The sequence below is a fragment of the Rhinoraja longicauda genome, chromosome 9 (assembly GCF_053455715.1).
Source record: "Rhinoraja longicauda isolate Sanriku21f chromosome 9, sRhiLon1.1, whole genome shotgun sequence".
Taxonomy (NCBI): domain Eukaryota; kingdom Metazoa; phylum Chordata; class Chondrichthyes; order Rajiformes; family Arhynchobatidae; genus Rhinoraja; species Rhinoraja longicauda.
Window position 1 is genome coordinate 61,005,046 of NC_135961.1, and position 16,615 is coordinate 61,021,660.

The 16,615-nt window shown below is 42.6% G+C and overlaps 1 protein-coding gene across 2 annotated transcripts in view; it reads left to right on the top strand.

Moving 5' to 3' along the window:
* The window catches only part of gzf1 (GDNF-inducible zinc finger protein 1), a 30,807-nt gene extending 14,886 nt beyond the window's left edge, over nucleotides 1-15,921 (top strand). For both annotated transcript variants that reach the window (XM_078405609.1, XM_078405610.1), the window contains 4 exons: nucleotides 2,080-2,174; nucleotides 4,036-4,203; nucleotides 9,549-9,706; nucleotides 11,979-15,921. In XM_078405609.1, the coding sequence (XP_078261735.1) occupies nucleotides 2,080-2,174; nucleotides 4,036-4,203; nucleotides 9,549-9,706; nucleotides 11,979-12,626 (1,069 nt within the window). In that variant the 3' untranslated portion in view covers nucleotides 12,627-15,921. The remainder of the gene's footprint in view (nucleotides 1-2,079; nucleotides 2,175-4,035; nucleotides 4,204-9,548; nucleotides 9,707-11,978) is intronic.
* The last annotated feature ends 694 nt before the right edge of the window (nucleotides 15,922-16,615 follow it).

Consider the following 16,615-nt stretch of genomic DNA (forward strand, 5'->3'; position numbering starts at 1 on the left):
CGATCGTATTGAATGGCGGAGCGGGCTCAAGGGGCCGGTTGGCCTACTCCTGCTCCAATTTTCGTGTTCTTGTGCCATCTGTGGCAGTGAATTCCATAGATTTACCACTCTCTAGATAAAGAAATTCCTCCTCATTTCCAGTCCTTTTATTTTGAGACTGTGCCCTCTGGTGCTAGACTCTGCCACTACCGGAAATGTATGTAATTATTTTTCCAATATTGGTCTCCTAAACTGTCAAATGTAGAGGCCAGGATACTGAGTAGAAAAGGTAGAAAATTAGAGAGGATAAACAGATGGGATTTAAAGATTTTTTGAAGTGAAGAAGCAGGAAAGCAGGTAACATTTTTAGTAGTGAATTCTATTGGATGCAGGTCTAGGACCAGTGATGTTACCTGTCTTGTTTGGTTAATGAAATTACGTAAGGAATGGGCCATAGACATAACGTGATTTAGCGTTTCAGTGATTTATAACCATTAAAAAGGAAAACAACGCAATTACTTTCCTTTAGTCATTTCTACTGAAAGGTTCAAAGCAAAAAGCTGGGGATAGACAATAGGTGCAGGAGTAGGCCATTCAGCCCTTCGAGCCAGCACCGCCATTCAATGCGATCATGGCTGATCACTCTCAATCAGTACCCCGTTCCTGCCTTCTCCCCATACCCCCTCACTCCGCTATCCTTAAGAGCTCTATCCAGCTCTCTCTTGAAAGCATCCAACGAACTGGCCTCCACTGCCTTCTGAGGCAGAGAATTCCACACCTTCACCACTCTCTGACTGAAAAAGTTCTTCCTCATCTCCGTTCTAAATGGCCTACCTCTTATTCTTAAACTGTGGCCCCTTGTTCTGGACTCCCCCAACATTGGGAACATGTTTCCTGCCTCTAATGTGTCCAATCCCCTAATTATCTTATATGTTTCAATAAGATCCCCCCTCATCCTTCTAAATTCCAGTGTATACAAGCCTAATTGCTCCAGCCTTTCAACATACGACAGTCCCGCCATTCCGGGAATTAACCTAGTGAACCTACGCTGCACGCCCTCAATAGCAAGAATATCCTTCCTCAAATTTGGAGACCAAAACTGCACACAGTACTCCAGGTGCGGTCTCACCAGGGCCCGGTACAACTGTAGAAGGACCTCTTTGCTACTATACTCAACTCCTCTTGTTATGAAGGCCAACATTCCATTGGCTTTCTTCACTGCCTGCTGTACCTGCATGCTTCCTTTCAGTGACTGATGCACTAGGACACCCAGATCTCGTTGAACATCCCCCTTCCTAACTTGACACCATTCAGATAATAATCTGCCTTTCTATTCTTACTTCCAAAGTGAATAACCTCACACTTATCTACATTAAACTGCATCTGCCATGTATCCGCCCACTCACACAACCTGTCCAAGTCACCCTGCAGCCTTATTGCATCTTCCTCACAATTCACACTACCCCCCAGCTTAGTATCATCTGCAAATTTGTTAATGGTACTTTTAATCCCTTCATCTAAGTCATTAATGTATATCGTAAATAGCTGGGGTCCCAGCACCGAACCTTGCGGTACCCCACTGGTCACTGCCTGCCATTCCGAAAGGGACCCATTTATCCCCACTCTTTGCTTTCTGTCTGTCAATTTCATTGATGTTCATTATAAAATAGTGAAGTCTTCAGAAAGATTTGCCAATGCGTTCATTTTAACAGTAAAAAAATAAGAAAACCTAAATGTTGCAAAAAACATAATGCTGGAGGAATTCAGCAGACTGGGAGTATCCAGATATAGCGTCTCAAACTGAAATGTCGACCTTAGCTCTGCCTCCACAGATGCTGCATGACCTCCTTTCTCACTCCAGATTATGGCATCTGCAGTCTTGTGTGTCAACAGCTAAACATGACTGGATATTTGAAATGCAGAGTAGTGATGTCCATAATTTTGAGTTATATTGACTTTTTATAATATAAAGTTCAATCTAATTTATTTGAAGTCTGATGTGTACAATGTTTGGAATTTTATCTTTAAATATTGAGAATATTTTGGACCATATTTATAAGATTCATGTCTCTCTCTCTCTCCCTTCTGCGCACTCTTAAGGGTGCATACCGGCGAAAAGCCTTTTGCCTGTGATGGATGTGGTGCCAGGTTCACACAGAACCACATGTTAATATATCACAAGAGATCGCACACAGGTAATCATTTATTTTACGATTTTTCAGAAGTTTTGGTGAAAATCCAGTACATTCTGAAATGTGATGTAAATCAAGAATTGTGATTAAGCCACGTCTTCAATTTACTTCCAAATACTTGGAATCGGACTCGGGGGTTAGAACAGCCTGTCCATAAACAGGAACATGTTTGAAAGAGAAAAATTGATGCAAACACAGAGTAATAGTAATAAAGAATGATAGTTTATCCAACCTCCCCTTATTTTAGGTAAGGTTTATTGTCAAGTGTACCGAGGTACAGTGAAAAGCTTTTGTTGCGTGCTATCCAGTCAGCAGAAAGACAATACATGATTCCGATCGAGCCATTTACAGTGTATAGATACTTGATAATGGAATAATGTTTAATGCAAGGTAAAGCCAGCAAAGTCCAATCAAGGATATTCTGAGGGTCATCAAAGAGGTAGATTGTAGTTCAGCACTGCAATGCCATCTGATCCCAGCAGTGTCCTGGTAAACTACTTCTGTGCCTTCTCCAAAGCCTCTACCACGACCGGTATAATGCTACAATATGTTAACCATACAAGGACATTTCTATTGCACACAGCTCTGTCTTTAAGCTGTCCTTTCATGGTGCCACTAATGATGCCCATTTCACAATTCAGTTGATTTACTTGAATGGGTTTGTTTATCGCCATTAACCTAACTTTTTCCTTTACAAAAGCTGATTTACTTGTCTATATTACAATAGTGTGTTTTTATTTTTGAATGACAAACCACTTGCATTTCCTCGTGACCCTTAAGAATATGTACCTTGCTGCACAAAGATGGAACATAAAGAAAGGATTTTAATTGTATAAAACCTCTGATTAGATCATCATCTGTACTTGTTGAAATGAAAGACTTAGATAGAGTGGGTATGGGGAGGATGGTTCTGGTAGTGGGAGGGTCGAGGACCAGAGGGCACAGCCTCAAGATAAAAAGATGAATGGAGATGAGGAGGAATTTATTTCGCCAGGTGGTGGTGACTCTGTCGAATTCATTGCCACAGGTGGCGGTGGAGGCCAAGTCAGTGGGTACATTTAAAGCGGAGATTAATAGGTTCTTGATTAGTAAAGGCATCAAAGATTATGGGGAGAAGGCAGGAGAATGGAATTCAGTGGGAAAAAAATAATATGGCCATAATCGAATGGAGGAGCAGACTCGAAGGGCTGAATGGCTGAATTCTGCTCCTACGTCTCATGGTTGAGAAGGTTTGGTGGCAAAAGAAGTGCAAAGCAACACATTACCAAGAACATTGGATGTTAAGGGAAGATTATATGAACCGTGTTCTCTCGAATATAGAAGACTAGCAATGGATTTGATGGGAAGAGAAACCTTTACCAGTGGTAGGAGGATTTCAATTCGTAATTCGTCAAAGCATTTCAGGAGAGAAGATGGAAGTGCTACACACAAAGTGTGATAGAAACAGGAAACGCACACCCAAATAATGCAGATTATAACAATCTTCAAATTAAAAAATATAGTTGTTTAACTTTAATGGGATAGAAAGGAATGTGAAACCAAGATGTAGGGGTGGTGATGTTAGGATACTGATTGGATTGAATGATGGTACAAACTTAAAAGTCTGAATGGCCTGTTTTTGTTCTTTATATAGTCAGGAGAAAAAAACACACAATGCTGGAGTAACTCAGCAGATCAGGCAGCAAGCATCGTTGGAGGACATGGATAGGTGCCATTTCGGATGGTGACCCTTCTTCAAACTGATTGTCGTGGAGGGTGTGGGGGGGGGGGGAGAAGAGACATATAGTCAATACCATTTAAAATCACCACTATACAAGTCATGGACACTTAGGCACAGCTTTACTAATTCTACTTTATTTTGCAGGAGAAAGGCCCTTTATGTGTGAAACATGTGGGAAAAGTTTTGCTTCAAAGGAGTATTTAAAACACCACAACAGGATTCACACCGGATCAAAGCCATTCATATGTGAAATCTGCTATCGAGCCTTTGCACAGAGAAATTCTCTTCACCAGCACCTTCGAGTTCATACAGGTGTGATACATTTTTGTTATGACGCTCAGTCTCCTTGAAGACAAGCTTTGTTCCTATATTTACTTCTAAGCCAAGTACTAAATCCAAATTTTCCCAAGTACACATATTATAAAGATATAAAATTGAGCATCTACATTAAAACAAGCGGCAATATAACTCAGATTCAACGTTTTACAAGGTATAGAGCAAAGAAATACACCGAACAGCCAAAACATTATGACCATTGACAGGCAAAGTGAATAACATTGATTATCTTGTTACAATGGCACCTGTCAAGGGGTGGGATATATTAGGCAGCAAGTGAACAGTCAGTTCTTGAAGTTGATGTGTTGGATGCAGGAGAAGTGGGCAGGAGTAAAGACCTGAGCGACTTTGACAAGGGCCAAATTGTTATGGCCAGATGACTAGGACAGAGCATCTCTGAAACGGCAAGGCTTGTGGGGTGCTCCCGGTCAGCAGTGGTGAGTACCGACCGACAGTGGTCCGAGGAGGGACAAACCGCAAACCAGAGACAGGGTGTTGGGCGCCCAAGCCTCATCGATGCGCAAGGGCGATGAAGGCTATCCCGTCTGGTCCGAAGCGACAGAAAGTCTACTGTGGCACAAGTCACAGAAAATATTAATGGTGGTCACGGGAGGAATGTGTTACAATACACAGTGCATCGCACCCTGCTGCGTATCGGGCTGCACACGGAGGACCAACAGCATATTAGGCACGGGGTCATAATGTTTTGGCTCATCAGGTTATAATGTCTTTGGCTGATTGGTGTAAATAAACTTCAGTAATGAGGTTATTTGTACCATGCAGCTTTTTGTCTCCTGTTCAGGAAGTTCAATGTATGAAGAACCTTTCACTGCAAATGTTTACTTTGATTGCAGTATTCCCAGGTATGAAGTCTTTATCCAACCCCCATCTTTAATAGATGCATGGTCAAGAACAATTGGTTAAATCCAGCAGTGATTTAAAGACATGTCTTGCTTTTACATGCCGGATTTCTTAACTTATCGGAGCTCCCAAATCAATCCCTTTCATAGAAACATAGAAAATAGGTGCAGGAGGAGGTCTTTCGGCCCTTCGAGCCAGCACCACCATTCATTGTGATCATGGCTGATCGTCCCCATGATCACTGGGATCTCTTCTGGGCTAGGGGTGACTTGTACAAAAGGGACGGGTTACATCTTAACAGCAGGGGGACAAACATTCTGGCAGGCAGGTTTGCTAGTGTGACACCTGTGGCTTTAAACTAAGTAGTGGGGGGGAGGGGTTGACAAATTGTGAATATGAAGATGAGGTAAAAAAAAGGGAATACAGGAGATATTGCAAAAGACTCTCGGAAGAATGGGAACAGAAGTTCTAGAGGGGAAAAGAAATTAAGGGCAGGGCCAATTGCGACCGTTGTGAGAGGGGAGGTGAATACAGAAGTTAAAGTGTTGTACTTAAATGCTCGTAGTATAAAAAATAAAGTGGATGAGCTTGAGGCTCAGTTAGTCATGGGCAAGTATGATGTTGTAGGGATCACTGAGACATGGCTACAAGAGGACCAGGGCTGGGAACTGAATATTCAGGGGTACACAACGTATAGAAAAGACAGACAGGTGGGCAGAGGGGGTGGGGTTGCTCTGATGGTAAGGAATGATATTCATTCCCTTGCAAGGGGTGACATAGAATCAGGAGATGTTGAATCAGTATGGATAGAAATGAGAAATTGTAAGGGTAAAAAGACCCCAATGGGAGTTATCTATAGGCCCCCAAACAGTAGCCTCGACATAGGGTGCAAGTTGAATCAGGAGATAAAATTGGCGTGTCAAAAATGTAATGCTACGGTGGTTATGGGAGATTTCAACATGCAAGTAGACTGGGAAAATCAGGTTGGAAATGGACCCCAGGAAAGAGAGTTTGTAGAGTGCCTTCGAGATGGATTCTTAGAACAGCTTGTACTGGAGCCTATCAGGGAGAAGGCAATTCTGGATTTAGTGTTGTGTAATGACCCTGATCTGATAAGGGGACTAGAGGTAAAAGAGCCATTAGGAGGCAGTGATCACAACATGATAAGTTTTACTCTGCAAATGGAAAGGCAGAAGGGAAAATCGGAAGTGTCGGTATTAGAGTATAGCAAAGGGGATTACAGAGGCATGAGGCAGGAGCTGGCCAAAATTGACTGGAAGGAGGCCCTCGCAGGGAAGACGGTAGAACAGCAATGGCAGGTATTCCTGGGAATAATGCAGAGGTTGCAGGATCAATTTATTCCAAAGAGGTGGAAAGACTCTAAGGGGAGTAAGAGACACCTGTGGCTGACAAGGGAAGTCAGGGACAGCATAAAAATTAAGGAGAGGAAGTATAACATAGCAAAGAAGAGTGGGAAGACAGAGGATTGGGACTCTTTTAAAGAGCAACAAAAGTTAACTAAAAAGGCAATACGGGGAGAAAAGATGAGGTACGAGGGTAAACTAGCCAATAATATAAAGGAGGATAGCAAAAGTTTTTTTAGGTACGTGAAGAGGAAAAAAATAGTCAAGGCAAATGTGGGTCCCTTGAAGACAGAAACAGGGGAATTTATTATGGGGAACAAAGAAATGGCAGACGAGTTAAACCGTTACTTTGGATCTGTCTTCACTGAGGAAGATACACACAATCTCCCAAATGTTCTAGGGGCCGGAGATCCTAGGGTGATGGAGGAACTGAAGGAAATCCACATTAGGCAGGAAATGGTTTTGGGTAGACTGATGGGACTGAAGGCTGATAAATCCCTAGGGCCTGATGGTCTGCATCCCAGGGTACTTAAGGAGGTGGCTCTAGAAATAGTGGAAGCATTGGAGATCATTTTTCAATGTTCTATAGATTCAGGATCAGTTCCTGTGGATTGGAGGATAGCAAATGTTATCCCACTTTTTAAGAAAGGAGGGAGAGAGAAAACGGGTAATTATAGACCAGTTAGTCTGCACATCAGTGGTGGGGAAGATGCTGGAGTCAATTATAAAAGACGAAATTGCTGAGCATTTGGATAGCAGTAACGGGATCATTCCGAGTCAGCATGGATTTACGAAGGGGAAATCATGCTTGACAAATCTACTGGAATTTTTTGAGGATGTAACTAGGAAAATTGACAGGGGAGAGTCAGTGGATGTGGTGTACCTCGACTTTCAGAAAGCCTTCGACAAGGTCCCACATAGGAGATTAGTGGGCAAAATTAGGGCACATGGTATTGGGGGTAGGGTACTGACATGGATAGAAAATTGGTTGACAGACAGAAAGCAAAGAGTGGGGATAAATGGGTCTCTTTCGGAATGGCAGGCAGTGACCAGTGGGGTACCGCAAGGTTCGGTGCTGGGACCCCAGCTATTTACGATATACATTAATGACTTAGACGAAGGGATTAAAAGTACCATGAGCAAATTTGCAGATGATACTAAGCTGGGGGGTAGTGTGAATTGTGAGGAAGATGCAATAAGGCTGCAGGGTGACTTGGACAGGTTGTGTGAGTGGGCGGATACATGGCAGATGCAGTTTAATGTAGATAAGTGTGAGGTTATTCACTTTGGAAGTAAGAATAGAAAGGCAGATTACTATCTGAATGGTGTCAAGTTAGGAGGAGGGGGAGTTCAACGAGATCTGGGTGTCCTAGTGCATCAGTCAATGAAAGGAAGCATGCAGGTACAGCAGGCAGTGAAGAAAGCCAATGGAATGTTGGCCTTCGTAACAAGAGGAGTTGAGTATAGGAGCAAAGAGGTCCTTCTACAGTTGTACCGGGCCCTGGTGAGACCGCACCTGGAGTACTGTGTGCAGTTTTGGTCTCCAAATTTGAGGAAGGATATTCTTGCTATGGAGGGCGTGCAGCGTAGGTTCACTAGGTTAATTCCCGGAATGGCGGGACTGTCGTATGTTGAAAGACTGGAGCGATTGGGCTTGTATACACTGGAATTTAGAAGGATGAGGGGGGATCTTATTGAAACATATAAGATAATTAGGGGATTGGACACATTAGAGGCAGGAAACATGTTCCCAATGTTGGGGGAGTCCAGAACAAGGGGCCACAGTTTAAGAATAAGGGGTAGGCCATTTAGAACGGAGATGAGGAAGAACTTTTTCAGTCAGAGAGTGGTGAAGGTGTGGAATTCTCTGCCTCAGAAGTCAGTGGAGGCCAGTTCGTTGGATGCTTTCAAGAGAGAGCTGGATAGAGCTCTTAAGGATAGCGGAGTGAGGGGGTATGGGGAGAAGGCAGGAACGGGGTACTGATTGAGAGTGATCAGCCATGATCGCATTGAATGGCGGTGCTGGCTCGAAGGGCTGAATGGCCTACTCCTGCACCTATTGTCTATTGTCTATAATAACCCGTGCCTGCCTTCTCCCCATATCCCTCGATTCCACCAGCTCCTAGAGCTCTATCTAACTCTCTCTTAAATCCATCCAGTGAATTGGCCTCCACTGCCCTCTGGCAGAGAATTCCACAGATTCACAACTCTTTGGGTTAAAAAGTTTTTTCTCACCTCAGTTTTAAATGGCCTCCCCTTTATTCTAAGACCTGGTTCTGGACTCGCCCAACATTGGGTACATTTTTCCTGCATCTAGCTTGTCCAGTCCTTTTATAATTTTATATGTTTCTATAAGATCCCCTCTCATCCTTCTAAACTCCAGTGAATACAAGCCTAGTCTTTTCAATCTTTCCTCATATGACTGTCCCGCCATCCCAGGGATCAATCTCGTGAACCTGCGCTGCACTGCCTCAATTACAAGGATGTCCTTCCTCAAATTAGGAGACCAAAACTGTACAAATACTCCAGATGTGGTCTTACCAGGGCCCTATACAACTTTCCATCTGCTCATCTCACCCCCCTCCCCGCACTCCAAGTTCCCCATTTTCTTTCCCACTCCACCTACTATGCCACCCTCTAGTTACCCCCATCTACCTTATCAGATTCCACATTAGCACCCTTTTATCTCTACTTCACCTCTAGCCTTGGTTACTATCTCCTCCCATCTCCCAATCCATCCCTCCTCCCCTGAATTCACTTATCACTTGCCAATTCTTGCCCCACCACTTCCTCTTCACCTATCTCAACCTTTTGTCCTCTTCTCCATCAGTCTGAAGGGGGGGGGGGTTCCAATCCAAAACATCACCTGTTCTTTTCTTTCCAGCTGTCAAAACTCTACCTGGCCAGCTGAGTTTGACAGCCCTTTTTTTTTGCTCAATTTATAGGCGATTAATTATGGTCATGGGGCAAAGAGTAGGAAATTTGACTAATGCTGTCTCACAAAAGTGAAGTAGGAGGACTAAATGGACTGTTCTTGAAAGAGCTGGTGGCCCAAATATATTTGTTGGATTGATCATTATAAGGTGTCTTTTGCAGGTGAAAGGCCCTATTGCTGTGATCAGTGTGGCAAACAGTTCACACAATTGAATGCCCTGCAACGCCATTATCGCATACATTCAGGAGAGAAACCTTTTATGTGCAGTGCATGTGGGAGAACATTCACTGATAAATCTACACTCAGAAGACACGCTTCAGTAAGTAACCAAATTGTATGATGCATTCTCTACAAGGCACTATTTGTAGATATGTATATATATATATATATATATATATATACTTGTTAGTGACATTAGGGTCTAAATGAAACAAAATGGATTCTAGCGTACATGGATTTGTGTGCTTCTGTGTAGAATGGCACTGCACTTTATACCAAAGATAGACACAAAATGATGGAGTAACTCTGCGGTTCAGGCAGCATCACTGGAGAGAAGGAATAGGTGAAGTTTTGGGCCGGAATCCGTCTTCAGAAGAGCCGAAACGTCACCTATCCCTTTTTTCCAGAGATGCTGCCTGACCAGCTGAGTTGCTCCAGCATTTTGTGTCTATCTTGTGTCCCCATGTCTGCTCTTTCACTCAAGATTATCAAATGTACATCAGTTTACCAATAACATTTTAGTAATACCTCTACAAAATCTGGTATCAGTATAGCTTTGTAAACTTCCCCAATATAAATTTAGGACATCATTTATAACAGAAGGTTACAAGGAAATGCAAGAAGAGTATTTAAAAATTGTGATTTGCAGGCAAGAAGAAGGGTCTCGACCCGAAACATCACCCATTCCTTCTCTCCTGAGATGCTGCCTGACCTGCTGAGTTACTCCAGCATTTTGTGATACCTAAAAATTGTGAGACACTGTACAGGCACAATTTGTAGAAAGAAATTATTCTAATCGATGGAGTAGTCAAGAACTGGAGGATACAAAATGAAGATGATTGTCAAAAGATTCAAGGATTTATTTTTAAATACACATGTGGTAAGTTAGGGAATGGAATGCACTTGCACTGCCAGGGGTAGCGTTGGAGAATGATTTAATTCTAGCATTCTGAAGGAAGGTGATAAGTATCTGAATGGTAGGAATGTACAGAGGATTAGACCAAGCTTGCTTGCTCTTCCATTCAGGCATTTCAGTAACGACAAGCCTCATGAAGAGGTCAGTGAAGAGTTATTACTGATGTTATTTTTACAAGTACAGTAAACCCTCGCAATAACAGACCTTAACATTGCGGAATTCTGTTATAGCGAACCGAGGCGCCTCCCCCTCCCCCCCCCCCCCCCCCCCCCCCCCGCGCGAGAGAGTGAGCATCATGAAGGACTGGAGCGACTAGGCTTATATACACTGGAATTTAGAAGGATGAGAGGAGATCTTATCGAAATATAAGATTATTAAGGGGTTGGACACGTTAGAGGCAGGAAACATGTTCCCAATGTTGGGGGAGTCCAGAACCAGGGGCCACAGTTTAAGAATGAGGGGTAGGCCATTTAGAACTGAGACGAGGAAAAACTTTTTCAGTCAGAGAGTTGTGAATCTGTGGAATTCTCTGCCGCAGAAGGCAGTGGAGGCCAATTCTCTGAATGCATTCAAGAGAGAGCTGGATAGAGCTCTTAAGGATAGCGGAGTCAGGGGGTATGGGGAGAAGGCAGGAACGGGGTACTGATTGAGAATGATCAGCCATGATCACATTGAATGGCGGTGCTGGCTCGAAGGGCCGAATGGCCTCCTCCTGCACCTATTGTCTATTGTGATTACCGGGCCCGTCCTCTGCGCTCTGCGTATGTGGCAGGGATCTCTGCGGCTCCTGGCCTGTGATTTCCTGCTTGTTTAAGCCCTTCATGGTTATTCCCTCCCGGCCTTGGGTTAAACTCTGGTTATAGTGGATATTCAGCAAAAACGGGTGCATTCCTCCCCCATGTTAATTTAAATCTTAGGATGACCAAGGAATAATCTGTGCATACCAAACGCAAAATATTGTAAATCATTGACAGCATAGATGAAAATGCTTTTGTTCCGAAGAAGGATCTCGACCCGAAACATCACCCATTCCTTCTGTCAAGGGATGCTGCCTGCCTCGCTGTGTTACTCCAGCATTTTGTGTCTATCTAAAATGCTTTTTAAAAATTTTGCATCAGCTTTCTATCAATGCAAGATATGTCATTATAATTTAAGATACTTAATGCTACAGAAGACAGCATGACCTTCCCTGGTGACTTGCACGCTTCATTTCCGTGTGTGTATTTCCTTGTGTGTATTCTGCTTCTGAATCCTGTGAACAGATCGAAATTCAAAAATCTGAAACCCATTCATCCATCCAACAAACTATAATTTGCCCACTAAGCCCGAAGAAGGGTCTCGATCCGAAACGTCTCTTATTCCTTCTCTCCAGAGATGCTGCCTGGCCCGCTCAGTTACTCCAGTTTTTTGTGTCTATCTTAACTATAATTGAAACCTGGGCTTGTACTCTTCACAGGTCCATGACAAGAATGCACCGTGGCAGTCCTTCCTTGTCACTTTGGATGAGGGCTCAAAGAAGGGACATGCTCGAAGAACAGACCTCCACGCATTTGTGGAATGCGAGCAAGTTTCCCCCACAGATGCCCAAGACAGCTCAGCAACTTGTACAGAGCTGAATGCTGTCACACTCCACGGAAACATCTCCGGTGGACATGAGCACGACGTGTCGGGTACATCAGGTTGGAGGGCAGCCGATCTGCCTTCCATCAGTATGGAGACTCAAGGAACCTCCATGGCGGCCACCTTTAACGAGCTTGCAGTGCTTCACGCCCCTACAGATTTAGTGCAGCCTCACCTGCACACCTTGGCCAACGTCGAGCAGTTGGGTGCAGCAAGTTCACAAGGTCTGGTCCTCGACAACGTCGCACTGGAGAAGAATGGGGCCACCAACACGAGCATTGTGACGACCATTTCAGTGCCCGCCTGCTTGGCCATGACTGGTCACATGAATAACATGCTAGCACATGCAGCCGGGGTTGGACAAATGCCCAGTGGACCTCCTGTCACCCTAGCAGCAGGTTCTCCACAGTTAACTGTGATGCAGAGCAGTAACCTGTCCGTGTTGCAGAGCGCAGTAAATGGAGTGACCAATATACAGATGTAAGGTGTTAATCAGCAATGCTATTTCCACTAGCCCCCAGACTCATGGATTCTATTTAACTAAATTTGGGTAAGGACACATTTTGATTATCTGCGTCGTGCCTGTGATGTTTTGTCCATCGACTCTGCTCCTCTGCAGTGAACTGGAGCATCAATGGCACAGTATACTTTTTACAATTCCCTTTGAGGCTCAAGATTGCAATTATTTTGTGCTTCCACTTTTTCTGATACTGTGTGATGGGGTTGCCTTGTAATGGATTTAGATTTTTAAAATAAAGTAACTTGTAGTATAACTAGTTAGTCTGACTATTGGTTTTAAAAGGCACCAGAAGATCTGTTACCCATGATTTGTTAAGTCCTTTAGGGAAAAAAATAACGTGATGTTACTTTTGTGACTGACCCACAAAGATTTTTGTTTGGAAGACCTGGCCTCAGTAATTATATTTACACACCACATAATTATTATTGGATTCTCACTTGCCTGCACATTGCAAAATGGCATGCTTGGATTTTTGTCAACAGAAAGAAATACGATTTAATTTTTTTTTTTAATGTCCATAGCATCTCAGATCTAACGGCCTTACAATACAAGTGTCTTTATTTAAAATTATAGACTCGCCCCTGTATAAATGCACGTGCCTGTAATGCCGTGTAATATAGACGAGTAATTTTGGGGAATTGATGCTGTTTGTTCATTTATGCTTTTATCAACAATGTCAAGATATGAAACATGGTCTTAATAAATTGAACATGTTCATAAGGCTCCTTTGTAACTTTGCAAATTCGCACTAATGTTCTGAAGCCCTGGAAATGCTCAAACAGAACGATGATTAAGCTGTACAGTGTATGAAGTGTAATTTTGAATGTATTAGTATAAAAATTGTGGTAGGAGACATTTATGAATCTGTATTTAACTTTGATCCATAATTTACAGTGTACACAAATACTGGTGTAGAGGGATGCAATTCAAAATGGTAGCCAGTCACATTGGCCAGTCTGCACAGTGCTGCTCCCTTAGTTAGTGTATGCTAACTTATCCAACATGAAAAATGTTCTCAATAGACTTCAGTCTGATGGAGAGATCTTCTGAAAACAAGTTTCATGGAAATGTATGTTCTGATTCCGAGCTTACAAACACCATCTTTTCCTATCACTGACGGGAAATTTCAAACTACCCCAGCTTTAAACAAACATTTGACTTCCATTTACCAAGGGTTATTTTGTCATTAAAAGCTTATTAGAAATTGTCCATCTAATTTTAAATATTGATAAAACACTGACATTACCATCTTACCTACTTCATACTGTAGTTCCAAGAGCATTCTTCAGAGGGTAATTTCTTTGTCAAACCTGACAGTGACATAAATTTACAGGTATGTCTTAGCCTAGCCGACTTAAAGTAGATCATGTACTCATAGAGTGATACAGCGTGGAAACAGGCCCTTCGGCCCCACGGCCCCACTTGCCCACACCGGCCGACATGTCCCAGCTACACTAGTCCCACCTGCCAATGTTTGGTCCATATCCTTCCAAATTTGTCCTATCCATGTACTCTTAGAACCAATTCACATTTAGCATCAATCCATACTAACAACAAAATAATATATTTTGCAATATGTAGTATAAATGTGAGTGATTTTAATTATTTATCCTGTTATGAATGACACTATAGGAATCCCACAAGCAATTTAAAGTACTTAACTTTTAATCATTCTATTTCTCTGAAACAAAAAGGTAGAAAGTGGGTTTTTCCCCCCCCCCCACCTATTAGGACAGTATTGAAACAAAAATGGTCAAAATCTGCACCATCTCTACTAAAAGACACAAGTGCATATCATATTGTAACCATCCTAATTTGTAGCATAAATTTCCGCACTGTCATTTTGAAACAAAAAATATCCTTAATATCCTACCTGCAGTGCCCTCCATGATGTTTGGGACAAAGACCCATCATTTATTTATTTGCCTCTGTACTCCACAATTTGAGATTTGTAATAGAAAAAATCACATGTGGTAAAAGTCCACATTGTCAGATTTAATAAAGGCCTTTTTTAAACATAGTCCCCCCCATTTCAGGGCACCATAATGTTTGGGACACAGCAATGTCATGTAAATGAAAGTAGTCATGTTTAGTATTTTGTTGCATACCCTTTGCATGCAATGACTGCTTGAAGTCTGCGATTCATGGACATCACCAGTTGCTGGGTGTCTTCTCTGGTGATGCTATGCCTGGCCTGTATTGCAGACATCTTTAGCTTATGCCTGTGTTGGGGGCTAGTCCCCTTCAGTTTTCTCTTCAGCATATAAAAAGCATGCTCAATTGGGTTCAGATCGGATGATTGACTTGGCCACTCAAGAATTGACCATTTTTTAGCTTTGAAAAACTCCTTTGTTGCGTTAGCAGTATGTTTGGGATCATTGTCTTGCTGTAGAATGAACTGCCAGCCAATGAGTTTTGAGGCATTTGTTTAAACTTGAGCAGATAGGATGTGTCTATACACATCAGAATTCATTATGCTACTACCATCAGCAGTTGTATCATCAATGAAGATAAGTGAGCCAGTACCTTCAGCAGCCATACATGCCCAGGCCATAAACGCCCCCACCACCGTGTTTCACAGATGAGGTGGTATGCTTTGGATCTTGGGCAGTTCCTTCTCTCCTCCATACTTTGCTCTTGCCATCACTCTGATATAAGTTAATCTTCGTCTCATCTGTCCACAAGACCTTTTTCCACAACTGTGGTTGCTCTTTTAAGTACTTCTTGGCAAACTGTAACCTGGCCATCCTATTTTTGCTAATAATCAGTGGTTTGCATCTTGCAGTGTAGCCTCTGTATTTCTGTTCATGAAGTCTTCTGCGGACAGTGGTCATTGAAAAATCCACACCTGACTCCGGAAGAGTGTTTCTGATCTGTCGGACACGTGTTTGGGGATTTTTCTTTATTATAGAGAGAATTCTTCTGTCATCAGCTGTGGAGCTTTTCCTTGGCTGCCAGTTCCTTTGCGATCAGTAAGCTCGCCAGTGCTCTCTTTCTTCTTAATGATGTTCCAAACTGTTGATTTTGTTAAGCCAAAATGTCTTTAACAGTTTTATTCTTGTTTCTCAGTCTCACAATGGCTTCATTGACACAACTTTGGTCCTCATGTTGATAAACAGCAATAAAAGTTTTCAACAGTGATGGAAAGACTGGAGGATAGACTAGGTACTGAGAGCTCTCTAATACCTGCATTAAGACAGCATTTAAACACACCTGAGCCATTACAAACACCTGTGAAGCCATGTGTCCCAAACATTATGGTGCCCTGAAATGGGGGGGGGGGGGGGGGGGGGATGTATAAACACAGCTGTAATTTCTACATGGTGAAACCAAAATGTATAAAAATACCTTTTAATAAAATCTGACAATGTGCACTTTAACCACATGTGATTTTTTTCTATTACAAATCTCAAATTGTGGAGTACAGAGGCAAATAAATAAATGATGGGTCTTTGTCCCAAACATTATGGAGGGCACTGTATTTTGTGCTTTTGAACCTTGTACTATTTTCCTTTACTATTTACCTAGACGTTTCTCTTTCTAAACTCATTCTTCATGTAATTTATTTAGTGTTATGTCCTAATTTGATCATTTGTCTCCCTTTCAGCAGCACTTCCTTGTGCTGCTTGCTTGGTGCTCCTTCAGCCAGAGGGTGGTGAATCTGTAGAATTCATTCCCGCAGACGGCTGTGGAGGACAAGTCATTGGGTATATTTAAAGCAGAGAATGGCAGGTTCTTGGTTGGTAAGGGTGTCAAAGGTTATGGGGAGAAGGCAGGCAAATTGGATTGAGATGGCAAAATAGATCGGCCATGATTGAATGGCGGAGTAGACTCAGTGGGCCGAATGGTCTAATTCTGCTCCTGTGACATGATATTGTAGGGTTATATCTGGAGAGCTCCAGAATGATATCCCTTCACAGTTATCAAAGTTTCTAACAGTTAACTTTCATTTT